General features: G+C 40.1%; 1 protein-coding gene across 1 annotated transcript in view; it reads left to right on the top strand.

Moving 5' to 3' along the window:
- Positions 1 to 16,362, top strand: part of LOC129117100 (contactin-associated protein-like 4) — a 97,182-nt gene that overhangs the window by 75,097 nt on the left and 5,723 nt on the right. Inside the window, 5 exon segments of the mRNA XM_054627649.1 lie at positions 226 to 444; positions 6,319 to 6,558; positions 8,906 to 9,130; positions 12,362 to 12,495; positions 14,812 to 14,899. Of these exon segments, the coding sequence (XP_054483624.1) occupies positions 226 to 444; positions 6,319 to 6,558; positions 8,906 to 9,130; positions 12,362 to 12,495; positions 14,812 to 14,899 (906 nt within the window).

Raw genomic sequence — 16,362 nt, 5'->3', positions numbered from 1 at the left:
TTATGTCAGGGTGTTGTTTGATTTGTTTATTATGCTAAAATGGTGTTAAATAATCTAATGACCTGATTGATCTACACACTTAAACCTGACTCACACCACAAGTCTCTTCTTTTCTGTTTTGCGTCGCTTTTATATTTGTTTTCCCCTTCGTCATGAATCACACTTTTACCTCTGACTCGCCCCCTTTCCTGTCTCATCTGTCTCCTTCTCCTCTCCCTCCATCAGCCTCCACTCGGGTGGTTTTCTCCTTCGACGTTGGTAACGGACCGTTGGAGGTTCACGTGGAATCGAGCGTCCCCCTGAACGACAACCGGTGGCATCGAGTCCGAGCCGAGCGGAACGTCAAGGAGGCGTCGCTGCGATTGGATGAACTTCCTGTCGCCACACAGGAGGCTCCTACAGACGGACACCTCCACCTGCAGCTCAACAGCCAGCTGTTCATAGGTGAGGATGAGACACATGATGAACAGCTCCCTCATTAGTAGCAGCACTGGTGGCCTTGACGTCTCGTTCATTTATATTGTTATTTTTAAGCATATGTCTCTTTTTCAATATCTCTCCCACACACGCAAGCACCTCTTTGATGTACATACACAATATACACTACACTGTATCTTCTCGTACAATAGCTCCTTTGTTCTCCAGTTTGTTATAGATGTTTTTCTGTGTCCAGTTGGGACAGATTTTCCCTCTTTCCTTCTGCGAATCGTCATTATTTTCTATATTTGTGATTGATGCGCCAGCAGGCAGCAGCGTTCTGTGCATAACAATGAAGTTATGTTAAATTGAATACTAATTAGCAGTATGTTTCAGCTTTGTTAAAGCTCTGTCTTTCACATTTTTCATTATGAGTTTTACAGCAACGTGCTTGTGTGCACATTGTAATGTCAGATAAAGATATAGACAGTTTTTACTTCATTACTTGGGCAGGAGCTGCTGCTTTTGTATTCAAAATGGTCCAAAACCTCTGCTTTGAAAATCACAGCTGTTTCAAACATGCTAAGCCATTATTGACTAAATGCCACCAAGCGGTTCTAAACATGGAAGATGCCAATCTGACACATTCATCGTCCCCGTCTACAGTCAAACCAGGGAGCTAATGTTTATGAATGGGTATCAGGTAGCACAAAAACTAACCAGAAACACTCTCTATTCTTTGGCTAATCTGTTATCAGATAAATCCTGTTGTTTGATCAGCAGTCTTGGATGTAAAAGGTGCTGAGTCTGTGCATCTATTGAATAGAGATTCCACTACCTCTTCATCCACAGTCTGACAGTGTCGACTGGAATCCAAACACGGTTGCCAGGTCTTACCTCCTCCTACGGAGTCCTACCTACTCTAAAAAGAAAGAAATATTCTGTTTCAAAGTGCTAAACTGCTATTGACTAAATTCCATCAACCACTCAGCACTATCGGATATTAAAGTGCTGAGTCGATAGTTTCTGACCACGAACAATAATCATGTTTAATAAATAAAACATGCATCAGGGAGCAGTTATATATGGTGTTGTGATTTCTCACAGTGAGGGTCTTTAAATAATCTGTTAATGAAGCAGAAACTGTTAATGATTCTCAGCTCACTGATGGTTAATTACATGACTGCCTGAAGAATCTCAAACACAAACTTCATCAATACTGCAGCTCTGGTTATCTCAACTCCATCGCTTATGAATCCTCCATGTGACCTCTCACCAGAGCTACATGGGACAAAAATGATGAAAATCCATTTATTATCAGGGCTTATCATTCTGCAAATATTATTCATGTCACTTCATATCAGTAAACACACACACTGTGTGGGGGAAACAAACCAACAAAACAATGATGAGAAATCTATGTGAATATTGATTGGCTGAATAATCCGCTCTGAGGTCACCACCATCAGCCTGAACCCGTATATATGTTTACCTCTGACTTATCAGTACAGTAGAATGCAGTTATGCTCATATGAGTTGGGAAGAAAATGTTGATATTTATCACCAGCTTTTGTAATGGATGGATGGAGAAGCATCGAGGTCGAGATGTTTGGGTTTGATCCCTGTAGCTGCTGATGTGTCCTTCAGCAGCACATCGTAGTATCCTGGAGTAAACCCTGGAAGTGAGGCGCTGTTACACTGTGTGAGTGGCCATGAAAGCAATCACAATTAAAAAGCCCCAGCAACCCTGTTTCTGCTTGAATCGCCTGTAATTGAATAAACGATTAGGCCTCTTATGAATATTTACATAATGCAGATCCTTAACTTAGAGTAGGTAATCACTAACGAGTGCAATCCCACACTTTTGACAGCATACTAAATGTAAAAGATCTTATTATACAAAATATAACATCTGTGCAATACAATACTTATACAATAATTATTCTGTCTGTATATATCATATTTTTAAGTTATTGTGGATTTTTAGCTTTTTTACTTATTTATAATTCTTTACTGTGTGATTACTTATATATAATACTAATACTTTTTACTTATGTCTCTTGTTTGCACTATCCTCTCTGCTGCTGTAATCCTGCAAATTTCCCCGCTGTGGGAATAATAAAGTATTATCTTATCTTATCTTATCTTATCCCCATCAGCCAATGCTGTGCTTTATGTTTTGTGCTAACTTGCAAATGCTATCACTCTAAACTAGGATGGTGAACATGCCCAACATTATCCGCAGAATATCACCATGTTGGCATCGTCATTGTTAGCATGTTAACGTGCCGAGGTTAGCTTTTCTCTCAAAGCAAAACAGAGCATCAAGCTGGAGACTTGTATCTTGTTTTCATTTTATTTATTTATTGTTTGTAACACCGACTTTGGTAGTTTCCTAAACTAGGACGAGATACCTTCTTTGTCTCCAGAGCCGCAGAAGGTATTCAAATCTTGATGTGTTTTCATTTCTGTTATCGGGGCCCGTTTCCATGCACATGTTCATTCATGAGCACACAATCCCTCCATGCACGACATGCAGTTTGGTAAAGCAAAAGCATTGAGTTGAGTTATTTGGATTCACATGCCTCAGCATTGGCCTGCTTAAATTCATGAACCGTTTTACCACACGCATTGTATTCATGAGTCTTGATTTGTAAAGCAAACCGTTCCATTGTTTGAATTATTATAAGCTGCTGTGTTGGTTTGTATAAATTCATCAGCCATATCTCAATGTACACACTGTATTTATGAGCCATAATCCTGCCTTGCTTTATACGCCACTGAGTCCCATTGTTTTGATTAATAAGCCGTGTTATTGCCTAGCTTGTATTTATAATCCACACCATTGTTCCTTTTCCAATTCCTTCATTGCTGCTTGCATTGTAGGTGCTAAAAACCCATACGCAGCAACTTTGAGTGAGCTGAGGGATGAATGCAGAAATAACTTCTTTTGTGAAGGTTTAGAAGCAATTATTTTTTGCCTTGTTTGGGGAGTTGAGCCTTTGTATGTTTGTGCTGCATTGCTGTCTGTCTGTTTACTCATCTCTGCCGCTGTGTGAAGACACGAGGACAAGGACTCCTGGACGAGGAGTTTTTGAGGTTTCCTTAGATCTTCACTTCACATATCCCGCGAAATGCAGCAGCACTGGCGTCGGACCATCCTGTAGTCGTGTATATGATGTTACCTGCATCCTGACAAGGGAAATTAGCAGCTAATCTGTGTTCACTGGCTTTTGCTTTTCCTCTAGTCTTCTAGGCAGTGGCACAAAACACAGTTTAATTACGTAGTTTATTTGAAAACCTGCTGTCGAGGTATATTTTGATTGCAACATCACCAATTAGGTGAAACTGTTAGCACTGTGTTATCAATAAGAGATGGTTGGACTTGAACCCACTGCACTGGCAGAAAACATTTACAAGTCTTTCTTCTAATTTAAAAAAAGTTATTTATGTTGTGATTTTCTTACATTTTGCGCAGATTTTTTGTTATTTTCTAACTTGTATCAAGGCTTATTTGTATAATAAGAGGATAGATATAGTGACATCGTGCCTGAATCACTATTAACAGAACAGATGGGGTGTTGGGAATAATTATGCTCAGCAAAAACCACTGGTTCACAACAATATTATCAATATAAAACTGGTCTGTGGTGCATAAAAGGTTGAGGACACTGATTAGATACATAGTCAGGCATCTTTCCTTTGAGGTGTCTTTTGATTTTAACGAAACAAATCCTTCATATCACAGTGGAATAGACATTCTAAGTAAAACGTGTGTTGTGTTATTTCTCCTGCTTGATGCACAGACATGTTCCTTTCCCCTGTGCCGCATCAGCAAACCCCACTCTACTGTCCACACACTGTCTTTGATTATTTGTCTGATCTCTATCTCACACTATCTTCACATCTGGGGGTCGTTTCAGATCTGTATCGTTTTATCTGCAGTATTTCACGATTTCCTGCTGAGACTTTTAGTCCTCTTCTTTTGTCGGACATGTGGTTGAATCCCACACAGCTCCTGGAGTTTTGGATGTTAGTTTGTCCACGTCTTGCTTCTCATGCGTGATGTTGAGTCTTGCACATGCATCACCTTTGATGAATACTTTGATGCTAATTGTCTTCCGCTCCCATGTGTTCTCACGGGCTTTAGTACGCACTTTGCAGAATTCATGTTGAGTGACTCGAGGTTGTGCTGTTCGATATGAGGTCTTGAGGGTCTTACTGATAACTCTTGATCTGCATGCTGTGGCACTCTTTTAAGTGTTTCCTGTAAGCAGTTGTCTCCATTTTATGTTGTAGCTGAAGAACAGCAGGATATGTGGTTACAATCCTCACCACTCTGATAGCCTGCCTGATTCCTGGAGAGTTTGCTCTCTAATAACCTTTCCTTTTCCTCTGTGTTGTTGCTTTGATCAGGGGTGCTGGTCCTCATGGATCTGTCTCTGGATCCTGCTGGATCACAACTTTTACACATGCTATGCCATGTTAACCTTTCTAAAAACGCAAACAGTTTACTTGTTTATTACTACAGAGTTGCAAAGGAGGAGTTCTTCAGGCTGTCTGTGAGTTATAGTATTTTAGGTGGCAGTTGGTGCTTTTACAAGATTTTGAGGGAAGACCACCTTTTCAAAAATCTCAGCTCTGGCTCTTGTTCACACAGGAGTTCTTTTCTACACATGTACAAGGAGTAGTGAATGTTGACACGGACATTAATAATGTTGTATTTCAAGAAGCAGTGCTTTTCGTGTTTTTTTTAAATGTGGTGACTTTTGGGTAACTGTGTTGGATGGCTGCCATTTAACATTTTAAAAGGTGTTCTGAGTTGTTATGCAGAAAACAATCATGACGCTGATTTACATATAAAAAGGCATTTACATAATTGGAAGCATTATCAAGTAAGGTCATGTTATTAGAGTTAATTTGAGAGCAGTCAGTGTGTCACCCTTATGAATGAATATTTTAATATTTTCCCAGTTTATTGTTTCTGAAATCTAGTAATTCACAGTTTCCTGAATCTTAATGTGAACAATGATTTTCAGGAGGCTTAATAAGGATAAAAAAAATGACTCTCCATTGTGTGTGTTTTCAGAGGAAATGTTGAGGCAGGCTTCATATCCTGTGCTTCCTCACCGGTTCAATAATTCATACGAGTCAAACCAGAGCAGAGAGAGGAGGCCTGGAGGAGAGGAGGCCTGGAGGAGAGTCTAGCAGAGCTCGGTGATTTATCGGTGTGAAAAGCTGCTGCTGCTGCCGCTGAACAATGGGGAGTTGTCAGCTTTCAAACTCAGAGAGCAAAGAGCTGCCAAGTTCTGTGCTCTGAACACAATAAGAGTTTCAATCTGTGATCGACGCAGAAATGGGAGGTTTGTCATGTTTGAAGGTACGCGAACAATAGGTGACCATGTTGCATCTCCGGGAGAATTCACAGTCTTCTGGAGCTGAAGTATTGAACAATAAAGTGAGCGTGTTGCATGTCCTGTTAGTAGACAGGCAGTCAGCCTCTTATGCAGTGAGCAGCCGGGATGGCGTTATGCAGACGGACAGCTGATGAAACTTATGTCCCCCGGTTCAGTTTTTGCCACCTACAGCTTGCTGCCTCGTTGCTGTTTCATCTTTTGTGTCATTTTATGAGAAGGGTGTTGAAGGTTTGCAGCTTCTGTGGGAGCAGAGGCGACGTATGGATGACAGGAGGAGCAGGAATGAAGAACGAAAAAAGGAATACACACTTGTCAAGACATGGAGAAATGAAAGAAGGGCTGGGACAAGGAGTGCACTGGTGTGTTAAAGTAGATCCTTGGGGAACGACAGGAAGATTTGTCACCTCTTTGTTCTGGGAGCTCTGGCTTTGCCTCATTAGTTAAATGTCAAAAATGTACACGCAGTGTGTTGATGTGTTTTCAGGAGGCACGGCGTCCAGGCAGAAGGGCTTTCGGGGATGTATTCGCTCCCTGCAGCTGAACGGCGTCACCCTGGACCTGGAGGAGAGGGCGAGGATCACGCCGGGGGTTCGACCCGGCTGCCCGGGTCACTGCAGCAGCTACGGCTCGCTCTGCCAGAACCAGGGCCGCTGTGTGGAGAGAGCCAACGGCTTCCACTGTGACTGCAGCCTGTCAGCGTACACCGGAGTCTTCTGCCATACAGGTACTCACATGTACAGACACACATAGGTAGAGTTTACCTGTGGATGGTACAGTTAGTGGCTTATAATCATTTTTTGGGAATTTAAGCTGTAAGTCCAATATTCATCTTCTTTTTAGCCCTGTTTTTGTCTCAACCAACTGTCTCTTTTGCTGCTAGATTCTTGACCTTCTTCACCAGCTAGTAAATGCCATTATACCGACGGACAATTATTTTGAAACCCCAGTACTTCCAAAAATATCCAAATGGACCATTACGACGAAGGCCAATTGCTCTGAAATTATGATTATTATAAAGAGAGGGCTCTGGTGTGGTCTCATGAGCATCCACCTCTCTCTCTCTCTAACACTAGAAAACACTCAGAAAATGAAGAATCCATCTGAAACTACCAAGGTACAAGTCAATATCTTTATTTATTCAACACTGGAAACTAGCAGACACAGAAAGGAAGCCTATTCAGCACCACGGACAGAGCCGGCAGTCACTGAACTAACAATCAAAACAGTTCTCCACTTGAATGCTGCAGGGAAAAGCTAGTTGAGATTGAGTAAGTGGTGTCTTTTATGAGTTATTATGTAGCGTTCCATGCAGCAGTGACAATAGGAGGACTTTATCTCCCAAAGAAGAACAAGCTACTCATTTCTTCATGAACACACAGGAGTGATTGTTTGTCCGATCGGAGGTCGATGGGAAGCCCAGTTGGTTAATTACCACACATTAGTTTCAACAGCCACACAGATGCTTCCAATCAACCGGAGTGAAGAAGGTGTGAAACATTAGGATGGCAGGTCAGACTGATTGCAGGCCATGGATCTAACTAACTGCAGGGGGAGTGTGTATTTTTGTAGCAATGGCCGTTTATTTTCCAGATAACGGGCTGTCGGACAATTTGGCTTTCGGTCTAATGGGACATTTTTCAAACATTGGGGTTTTCCAAATAATGGGCTGTCAGCAGTCCATCTTTGGGTGTCTGACATGCTGGGTAGTTACAGTCGGTACAGTAAATAACCCACATCTCCACTATCGATTCTTTGTTTTTCTCACAATGTTTATATTTTCGCTAAATTCAAATCTACAGTATTGGTTTTTTTTTATGTTAGAGCTGGTGTCTCCTGCATTCTTTGGTCTGAACTCTTACTCATTGGCTCCCAGGCACCAACTGGATGCTCAACATGTTCCTGAATGAAGATTGATTAAGAAGTTGCAGCATGTATTTTGCAGCAGCCATATTTTGTCAGAGATATGCTTATGGACACGTTGGCATTATAGATGGACAGCAGAGAAGTATCTGCAGAAGTTGTTTGAGAAGATTATTTGGATTATTTTATTTAGCCGACCACAACAACTGACCTTCTTGAGGTCTAAATATATTTTAAATTTCAAGTATTTGACATTCAAAAGATAGATTTTGGGTGTAGTATGTCGTCAATGGTGCCACCTGTCTGCCTCCATTCCCACCTTCTGCTTCATATTTGCTTTAGTTTGCCCATAATATAGCTCAGTTGCCAAGGTTAAAGCTGTTTTAAAGACTTGTGTCAGCTTGAATTTCTTCTCTCTCTCTAAGCAGATATTTTTCTGAACAGAGTCTCAAACTTCTGTCAAGATAAAGATAACAGGAAAAAGCATATAGGCAGTTTAAACAGGATGAATGTATCTGCTGTTGTATAGGGTGAAGGATCTGTATGGGTTTCCTCATCTAGTAATCGTGATTGTCGAATAATTGATGATGTGGTTTAACAAAAAATAAAATGTGATAATAATACATTTGCTGGTTAAGCTTTTAAAATGTGAGAATATTTACTTGTTTTCTGTTTCTTGAAATGTTCATCAGACAAAGCGATCTTTTTCAAGTCATGCTTTGGGTTCTGCTCACTAACGATGGTGCTACTAGTGGGTAGAAGTCATTATTTATTTTACATTTTTAGCAATTACATGAGGAATACAAAAACTGGCAAGATGGTGGTAGGGTGACTATGTCCAGGGATTACAGATGAAAAGCAGCATTTCAGTTAATGTGATTTATTGGTTATGTATATTAAAGAATATACAATGTTTCTGTCAAATCAACCATTAGGCCCCGCTGAAGGCTGGACAATGCACTATGACACATGAGTGGCTGATTATAGCGTTTTGATTTGAGTTTTAGTGTGGCATACAATATAAAAATGCCCCAGTGGGCTAAAGGATGATGCACTGGCCTCTTAAACCTTGGTTTGTGGGTTCAAGTCCCATCTTGGGTAAAAGTTCTGATCTTATAAAAGTTTGAATGTCTCAAAACCAAAGTGTAAATCAACTTTTCACCAAAGAAAATGTATACGGTAGCAACAAATCAGATATATTCTTCCTCCAGAGGTCTCGGCCAGCTTCAAGTCGGGGACGACCGTCAGCTACACCTTCAAGGACCTGTACGAGTTAAGCCGGAACATCAGCGCCCTGCCGTCCTCCATCTACTCTGACATGACGCTGAGAGGAGAGAACATCTCCCTGAGCTTCAGGACCAACCAGAGTCCGGCTTTGCTGCTCTACGTCGGCTCCTACTACAGAGAGTCCCTGGCCCTGCTCATCAACAAGCACGGTGAGGAGGCTTTTATTTTGAAGGAATGTTTTTTTGTGGCAGATGTTCATGCTGGAGTGTCTCTAATTCCTCGGTAATGGCCTCCTCTTCTCTTTTTTTTCTTCTCCTTGTTGGGTTTCATCTATTTGAATTATATTTTTGAACAAGAAGCTTCCTCTTCTCGTCTTTATCGACAAGCTTCTTGCTCATTCATTTATCATCAATTCAATGTTCCTTAAATATCATCTTTCCTCTTGTTACTCCCCTTTGCTTTGTCTCATTTTCTCCTTATTTGTTCTCTCCTCTTGTACATTTTTCAAACCTCTGAGATTACAAGTCTCTCACCTCTCTTCGTCTTCCTCCCTCAACCTTTTTCAATTACTTTGCTCTGTTCGCGTCGTACCTCTCCTCCCGTCTTCCTTTCCCTCATGTAATTTTCTCCTGTTACCGACCTCTCCTCATTTACTTCTTCCTTCCTCTCTCCTACCTCCTCCTCCTCATCGTCCTCTGCTCTGCAGCTTCACCAGATCAGGTCTGTCAGATCTTTCCTCTCCCTGGATTCACCCCGTCAGCCTCTACTGCCTTTTAATCCGTCCAGCCGGTCTGGCTATTATATTTTGTCTCAGGTTAAAGAAGAAGGAGTTCACTGGTCTTATCACTGAGACTCTGGTGCTTTTTTTTTTCTATCTTCATTCAAGAATGTCGTCTTCAATTTTTGTTTATTTCACCTTTTTCAATTTTGTAATGCTCTCCCTCAAAACCCTGTCTTCAAACTGAAATAACCCTGCTTGCACTTGGAGTTCTGCTCAAATTGAAAGCTTGCACTCCGATATTTTGTCGCTTGCAAAGATTTCCTGAGCTCGAGCTCCATCCTTTCTCCTCACACTGCCTCTGTGTGCTTATGAAACATCTGCTCTCAGATTTCAACCCCCTCAAGAACTTCTCCTCTGCTCTTGGATTTTTTAGAATGTCGTCCAGGTGTAGTGATGACTATTGAAATGATCCCTGACTCGTTGCAAATGCGTTCCCCTTACTTTTTAGAGCATCCCTGGCGGGCGGCTACTCTTGCACATGACCCTCCAAGGCTTTATTATGTACTTCCCTGGCTTTCCTTACAACGTTTGGAATAAAATGATAGTATACCAGCTCCCATACTTTTTTTTACTACTACTACTACTACTACGGCTGCTACAAACTTTTTTATTTTGCCATTCACTGACAAGGATGTCGTGAATTAACCGCTTAAGATAGCTCACTGACGGCCATTAGCTGTCCAATGCTAGCTATAACTGAGGTGATAACCACCAAGATCTGCCTGTTCTTTGTAATGCATCCGTGGTCTGCCAACGTTAAGCTAGCTACCTCGCTGTAGATTTAGCCTTGTAGTTCCCTTTCAAGTGTAAACTGAAAAAGCTCATGTTGAAAGTGCTTTATTATCAAGCTAACATTAGCTTGAATCACAGTTAACGTTAGCTCTGTAGCGCTCAGCTTTGTTTTTTGCTCCTTTTTCTTCTGTGGATATAACATTATTGATTATCAGCTGTATTACTGTTGTACTTTTGTAGTAGCATGCTGCTGTGGTGATGAACCACATATAATGGTTTGTGTTGCATTGACTGGCGCCGCTCCCCACCAACATAAAGCGATTCTCAGCGTCTAACTGTGTAACTAACTGTTACTTGCTTCAATAAACAGTTCAATCCCCTCTTGCACACTGACAGGAGGGCTGTGTAGCTAATGTAGTAGGAGAGAACAGTAGTATACATATTTACTGTCCATTGTACAACTGTATTATTTATTATGTTTATTTACAAAATGGGTAAAAAAATATATATAATAAAGTCTTGGAGGACAGAAGTGGATGAACCAGGTTAAAGAGTAACCACCCATCAGGGACACACAGTAAAGGCAGGGATCATTTCATTAGTCAACACCACACCTGGCATTCTATTGGTTGGGGAATTTCATTTTGACAGGGTTATTGCACAAAAAAAAAACAGAAAGCAGAGGAGAATTCGGAGAGAAGATTTTCCCAAACACACAGAAGCAGTGAGAGGAGGGTTGGAGCTGGAGCAAAGGAAATCTCTGCAAGAAACAAAATATCTTCGTGCAAGCAAACAGTTTGAGCAGAAGCAAAGCAAATCCAAGCTCAAGCAGGGGCTATTTGGGTACAAATACAGGGTTTTGAGGGAAAACCTTACAAAATTTGAGCATAAATTCAATTAGTCATGCTCTTAAATTTAAAAACATCAATCTCGAATAAAGATAGGAAAAACAGCTCCATATAAGACCTGATAAATGATGTTGAGGGAAATAAAAGTTTGGTGGACTGCTAATGGGTGACAGGTCAGCGTGTTGAGAATAAAGCAGCAGAAAACTTACCAATGTGTTGTATAAACTTTGGTGTGAAATAATGATGTTGTGAGTTTGGCTTTAAGTGAAGTTGGAGGCACTTTGAGTTTAAAATTACATTATCAGCAACCAGCAGTCCAATAAAATTGGCACTTTGCTGGCAGATTAGCTGTAAATGGATTTTTTTTTCTGGTGTTAATGACTCAGAGAACGCTGATGGACAGCAGGGCATTAAGGTTTCATGCTGACCGTGGAGTCGTCAGGTAAATGCACTTAAACTGAAGTGTCCAATTAAATCCCTGAGAGCTTTCTCTTATTTGCCTTGAGAGGGCTCATTTCTTTTCACCCTGGACCGCAATTACACCTCCTCAGCCCAAACACAACCCAAGGCATCCTTTTTTCCAGAGTAAATGTGTTATCAGAGCAGCAGCAGGTAGCCGGAGGTCCTCCTACATTTACCAATTATTCCCTCACATTCCCTTATAAGAGAGACTTTGAAGTATGATTTATTATCTTTATTTACATTAATATAGTGCATGCTGTTAAAAAAAAAACTAATCTTTTGTAGGAAAAAACTTTGATTTCTGTTAATTCTGAAATTGTATTGATATGGAATTAGCCCTTATGCTCATAATATAAAATATCAATTAATGGAGAAAGCACTTCTTTAAAATACTCAGATATATCTTTGAAGGATTAAAAAGTTTTAACCCTTTTATGATTACAGGACAAGGCCATTTTCAGGAAGACAAAAAACTCCACCTTGAACTTAATACATTTGAAATGATGATTATATTTTTGTGTAAATCTCTTACTCTGAAGTCAGGCTCTGAAGGTTGTTTCCCTTTATGTGAGAATTAAAAACATAACCCCATGTTTTGATGTGCGTTGTTTGTGAAGATATGCTGGAGGTGAGATACAAGCTGGACAGCAGCAGAGATGCTGAAGTGTTGAGGAGCAGAGTGAAGAGCCTGGCGGACGGACATCTACACACCGTCACCATCAGGAGACTGACAGACTCTGTGTCTCTGCAGGTAAAACCACCTCATCCATTCATCAAATCATTGTAGGTAACCCTTTCACACACAACCAGCACACACAGAGCCACATGGGAATCTCTTTAGCATCTTGTTTGTGGTCATCTAATAACTGTAAGTCAAATATTTACTCTCCTTTTTGCTTCAGTTTGGTCTCCAGTTCATGCAGTAAGCATTAACTTAGGTTGTCTGAGCTAATTTGCAGGAAACAGCCTGCTACAGTGTTATATGTGGAGTTTGGGGAGAGCCAGAAGTCCCAACCTTACATTTAATGTGCTGTTAATGATGAGACAATGAGCTAAAAGACACTTAAAATCTCTTTAAATCTGCACAGCTGGACGTTAACTGATAATGGTCTCAGTTTCACATTACGCAGTGTCAAAACAGTTTCAGGTTTTAGGAAAGTAAAATGCAAAAATTTCATTCATAAACTATATAGATGTTTCTACTTGTCTGCCTTCTTTTGGATCAGGAATCTCTTCTGTTAGAATGAGGACGTGTATCTTCACAGGACATGTGTCCGTCACGTCTTGCTTGTGTTTGTCTGAATGAACCAGTACGCTTCAGTTTTTATCCAAACGTCTCCCTACAGCAGCCACATAACAGCCCGCTTATCACCAACAGCCACTTTGGTAACACTTTACTAAAAGTTTCCAGATTTAGCATTTATAAGCAGTGTAAACATTTTTTATCAGGGGTTTACAACCAACTGTAATGCAGTTGTAAAAAGATATTATGACTTTTAAGTATTTATGAATCTACCTTATTTGTCAGCAATTTATGGCCATGTTTTATATTACTACAACGTTGTCTTACTACATTGTCATAAATGTGTTTACACTCCAGTCTTCACGTATGGGTGCACACAGGAAAAGTTCAAGTTAGTTTGCAACGACATTATTTAACACTAAGAGTTGTAAATGTTGTAAACGTAAACTTTAAATGTGACCCCGGTCTATTTCCTGAAAATATAAAAGAAGGAAGGCTGTAACTTCATGAGTGTTATTTCTTACTAACGTTAATGGTTTATCCAAATGAATGTAGGAATTCTACCAACAGAGACATTTCTGGTAAAGACTAACTTAGTTCATTGACGAACAAAGTATAGAGCTTTGTCATAAAGGTCCAGATTTATAGATGCATAAGGTTATAGCATTTAGTTTCAGTAACTGACAATAAAAAAGAAAGCTTTCCAACGTTGACTCTTCTGAATATTATTTAATATAATGAACAGTTTGATGGTTGGTTAGCTATTGATAACAAAGATGCTCTATCATAATCAAATGCATGTAGAACCCTACCAATGTGAGTTCCTTGTTAGTGATTGTTATATATTTCACAGTTGTCATGTTTGTGAATGACATCAGCTGACAGGAAGTAAACATGGTCCCAAATTGTTGTCTAGAAGTAGAATTCCATTGAATCGGTCTATATCTGCTTCCATTATAGTGTGTATTAAATGTTTATACACAGCTTATTAAAGCAAAATAGCAGCACTTAAAGAGAAGCTGTCTGTTTTCTCTCTTTACACTTTGTGTTGTTCTGCAAGTGTTGTAAAAACGCAGTTGCTGCTGACGTGCTGCCTTAACCTTTTTCCATGTTTGCCAAATGAGGCACCGACCCCAAGGGCGAATACAATGACACACATACAGATGTACACACACAGGCAGTTCCATCTACTCCCTGTGTGTGTACTATGATACAGTATTGTGATATTCATCTATATGAGAAAGCACCCCGTCAGCACCTTACTGTCCTGGATGCAGCTACGGCAGGGCAGCGGGGACAAACAACACATTAAAAGAGCTCCACGTGAAATATGGAGCATTGTGATCATATCTGGATCTTATGAATGTCTTATCTTGTTAGCAACAGCTTCTCGTGATATATGAGGTTCACTTCAGCCTCGATGTATAATCACCAACACCCTGAGAATAAAAACAAGGTGACCTCGTCTTGCACGGGTGCAGCTGCCCCGTGATTCACTGTGTGCTGAGGCTCCAGTGAAAAATGAGGTGCATTTCATGTTAGCAGTTTTCATCATAGTGAATCATTATATATTTAGAAACATGCTCTAAAGGCATATGGTGAGTTTAGTCTGGAGAAAGATACCCAAACAAGTATTTCGAACATATTCACCTAAAATTGGGTGGTGTTTTGATCTCCGACACATAAATCTTAATGTTTCTGGATCACATCCTCAGGCTGAAATTTCACTTTTGCATATAAGGTATCTACTGCCACGAGTCAGCAAAGTAAGACGTTTTCAAATGCAAATTTAGGAAACTTTAGGAGAAAATTGTTCTCTTTCAGATCGACCAAAGCCCCAGAGAAGACTTCAACCTGACATCTGACGGAGAATTCAACGCCATCAAGTCGCTGGTGTTGGGCAGAGTGCATGGTAAGTGTGGAGGCAGTAAAAGCAGGGACAATGTCTTTTTAATAGGAGAGCATTAGGACTTAAACGCATTTGAACAGCTTTAAAGTGATAGTTTGTTTTGAAGTGGGGTTGTATAAGGTGCTTATCCATACACAGTTTATTAGCTACAGTAGATGACAGTCAGCAGTTTGGAGAGACTGACAGACAGAGTAGCAGTACGGAAGCAAATCGATGTATGTGCTGTGAACGGGTTGGCAGCAAAATGTAGTTTAGACACCTAAAAGAAAGGTCCGACAAAAGAAAAAACATCAGTTTAAGTGTGCGCTATTATTTTAAATGTTTTCGCTGCTTGATCTTGCGGTCAGACAGCCCTTTCCGATGGGGAACTGAACTGAAAAGGGAAACTTGTATATCTTCTCTTCAACGACAACTGACTCTGTTGGCACATGGGAGAAGTTTATTTCAACCTGGACCACGATCTAACCAAGTAGAGTCGTTGACTAAACCCGAAGAGATTTCTGGCACAAAGGGCCCTGAAGGCTAACTTTTGCTCTCGGTTGAGAAAGGGGTACAAGGTTACAAGGTTATTGTTTTGTCATCGTACAACAGGGTTGCACAACTAGTTGCACAGTTTAATGCAAAAATAGTACAGATAAGTTTGACTTTCGGTTCAGTTCCCTTTCGGAAAATATTAATAATAATACATTTTATTTGTATAGCGCTCCAAAGGAACTTTACATAGTAAAGACAGAAACAATGAAATAAATAACAACGTAAACAAGGCAGAGGGATGACATTATAACAGAAATAAAAAAAACACCAACATGAAAAAAAAGAAAGACATACTTAACTAGCATCACAGGTTAGCGCACACTTAAACCATGTTGATTTTTGTAGGTGTTTTAATTAAAATAATTTTCACAAAATCGGGAATATGTTTCAAGTTATCTAAAGTTGTTGGACAGTTTACTGGTACTCAAGACAGATAAAAAGATAGTTTTTGCGAATGGACCTCAATGGCTAAAGCAGACATGTCAGCATGGCTTCATTTATTGAATTATCTATTATCTACTTGTGACAAAGGCTGTATCCAGAATCATTAATTTAGTCCACTATCAAGTGCATCAGCAAATTTCTTTTTAGAAATTTAAGTTATTAAACATTATATAATTAAAAAAAAATCAATGTTCATATTTCAGAAATTGGTGAAAATCAGGTAAATCAATAAAGCAAAGATAATAACGCAAGCTCAGATAAGAATCTCTCTCCGGAAAGTGCTGGTTTGCTCCCACAACATTGTGCATAGTTTATTCCAATTATAGAGGTTTTAAGTTAGCTGTCAAAACAAATCTGGAAGAGCTTGAGTTGTTGTGAATATCATGTGTCCCACCTTTCACTGCTCATCGTATGGATATGTAAATGAGTGCAGGGTCGAGTTAAACCAGGAGTCTGCCTTCCTGTAAATCACCTGCACAGATGTAAAG

Source organism: Anoplopoma fimbria, chromosome 3 (genome assembly GCF_027596085.1).
Source record: "Anoplopoma fimbria isolate UVic2021 breed Golden Eagle Sablefish chromosome 3, Afim_UVic_2022, whole genome shotgun sequence".
NCBI lineage: Eukaryota > Metazoa > Chordata > Actinopteri > Perciformes > Anoplopomatidae > Anoplopoma > Anoplopoma fimbria.
Note: the sequence above shows the minus strand (reverse complement) of the source record. Positions and strands in the feature narration are given on the sequence as shown.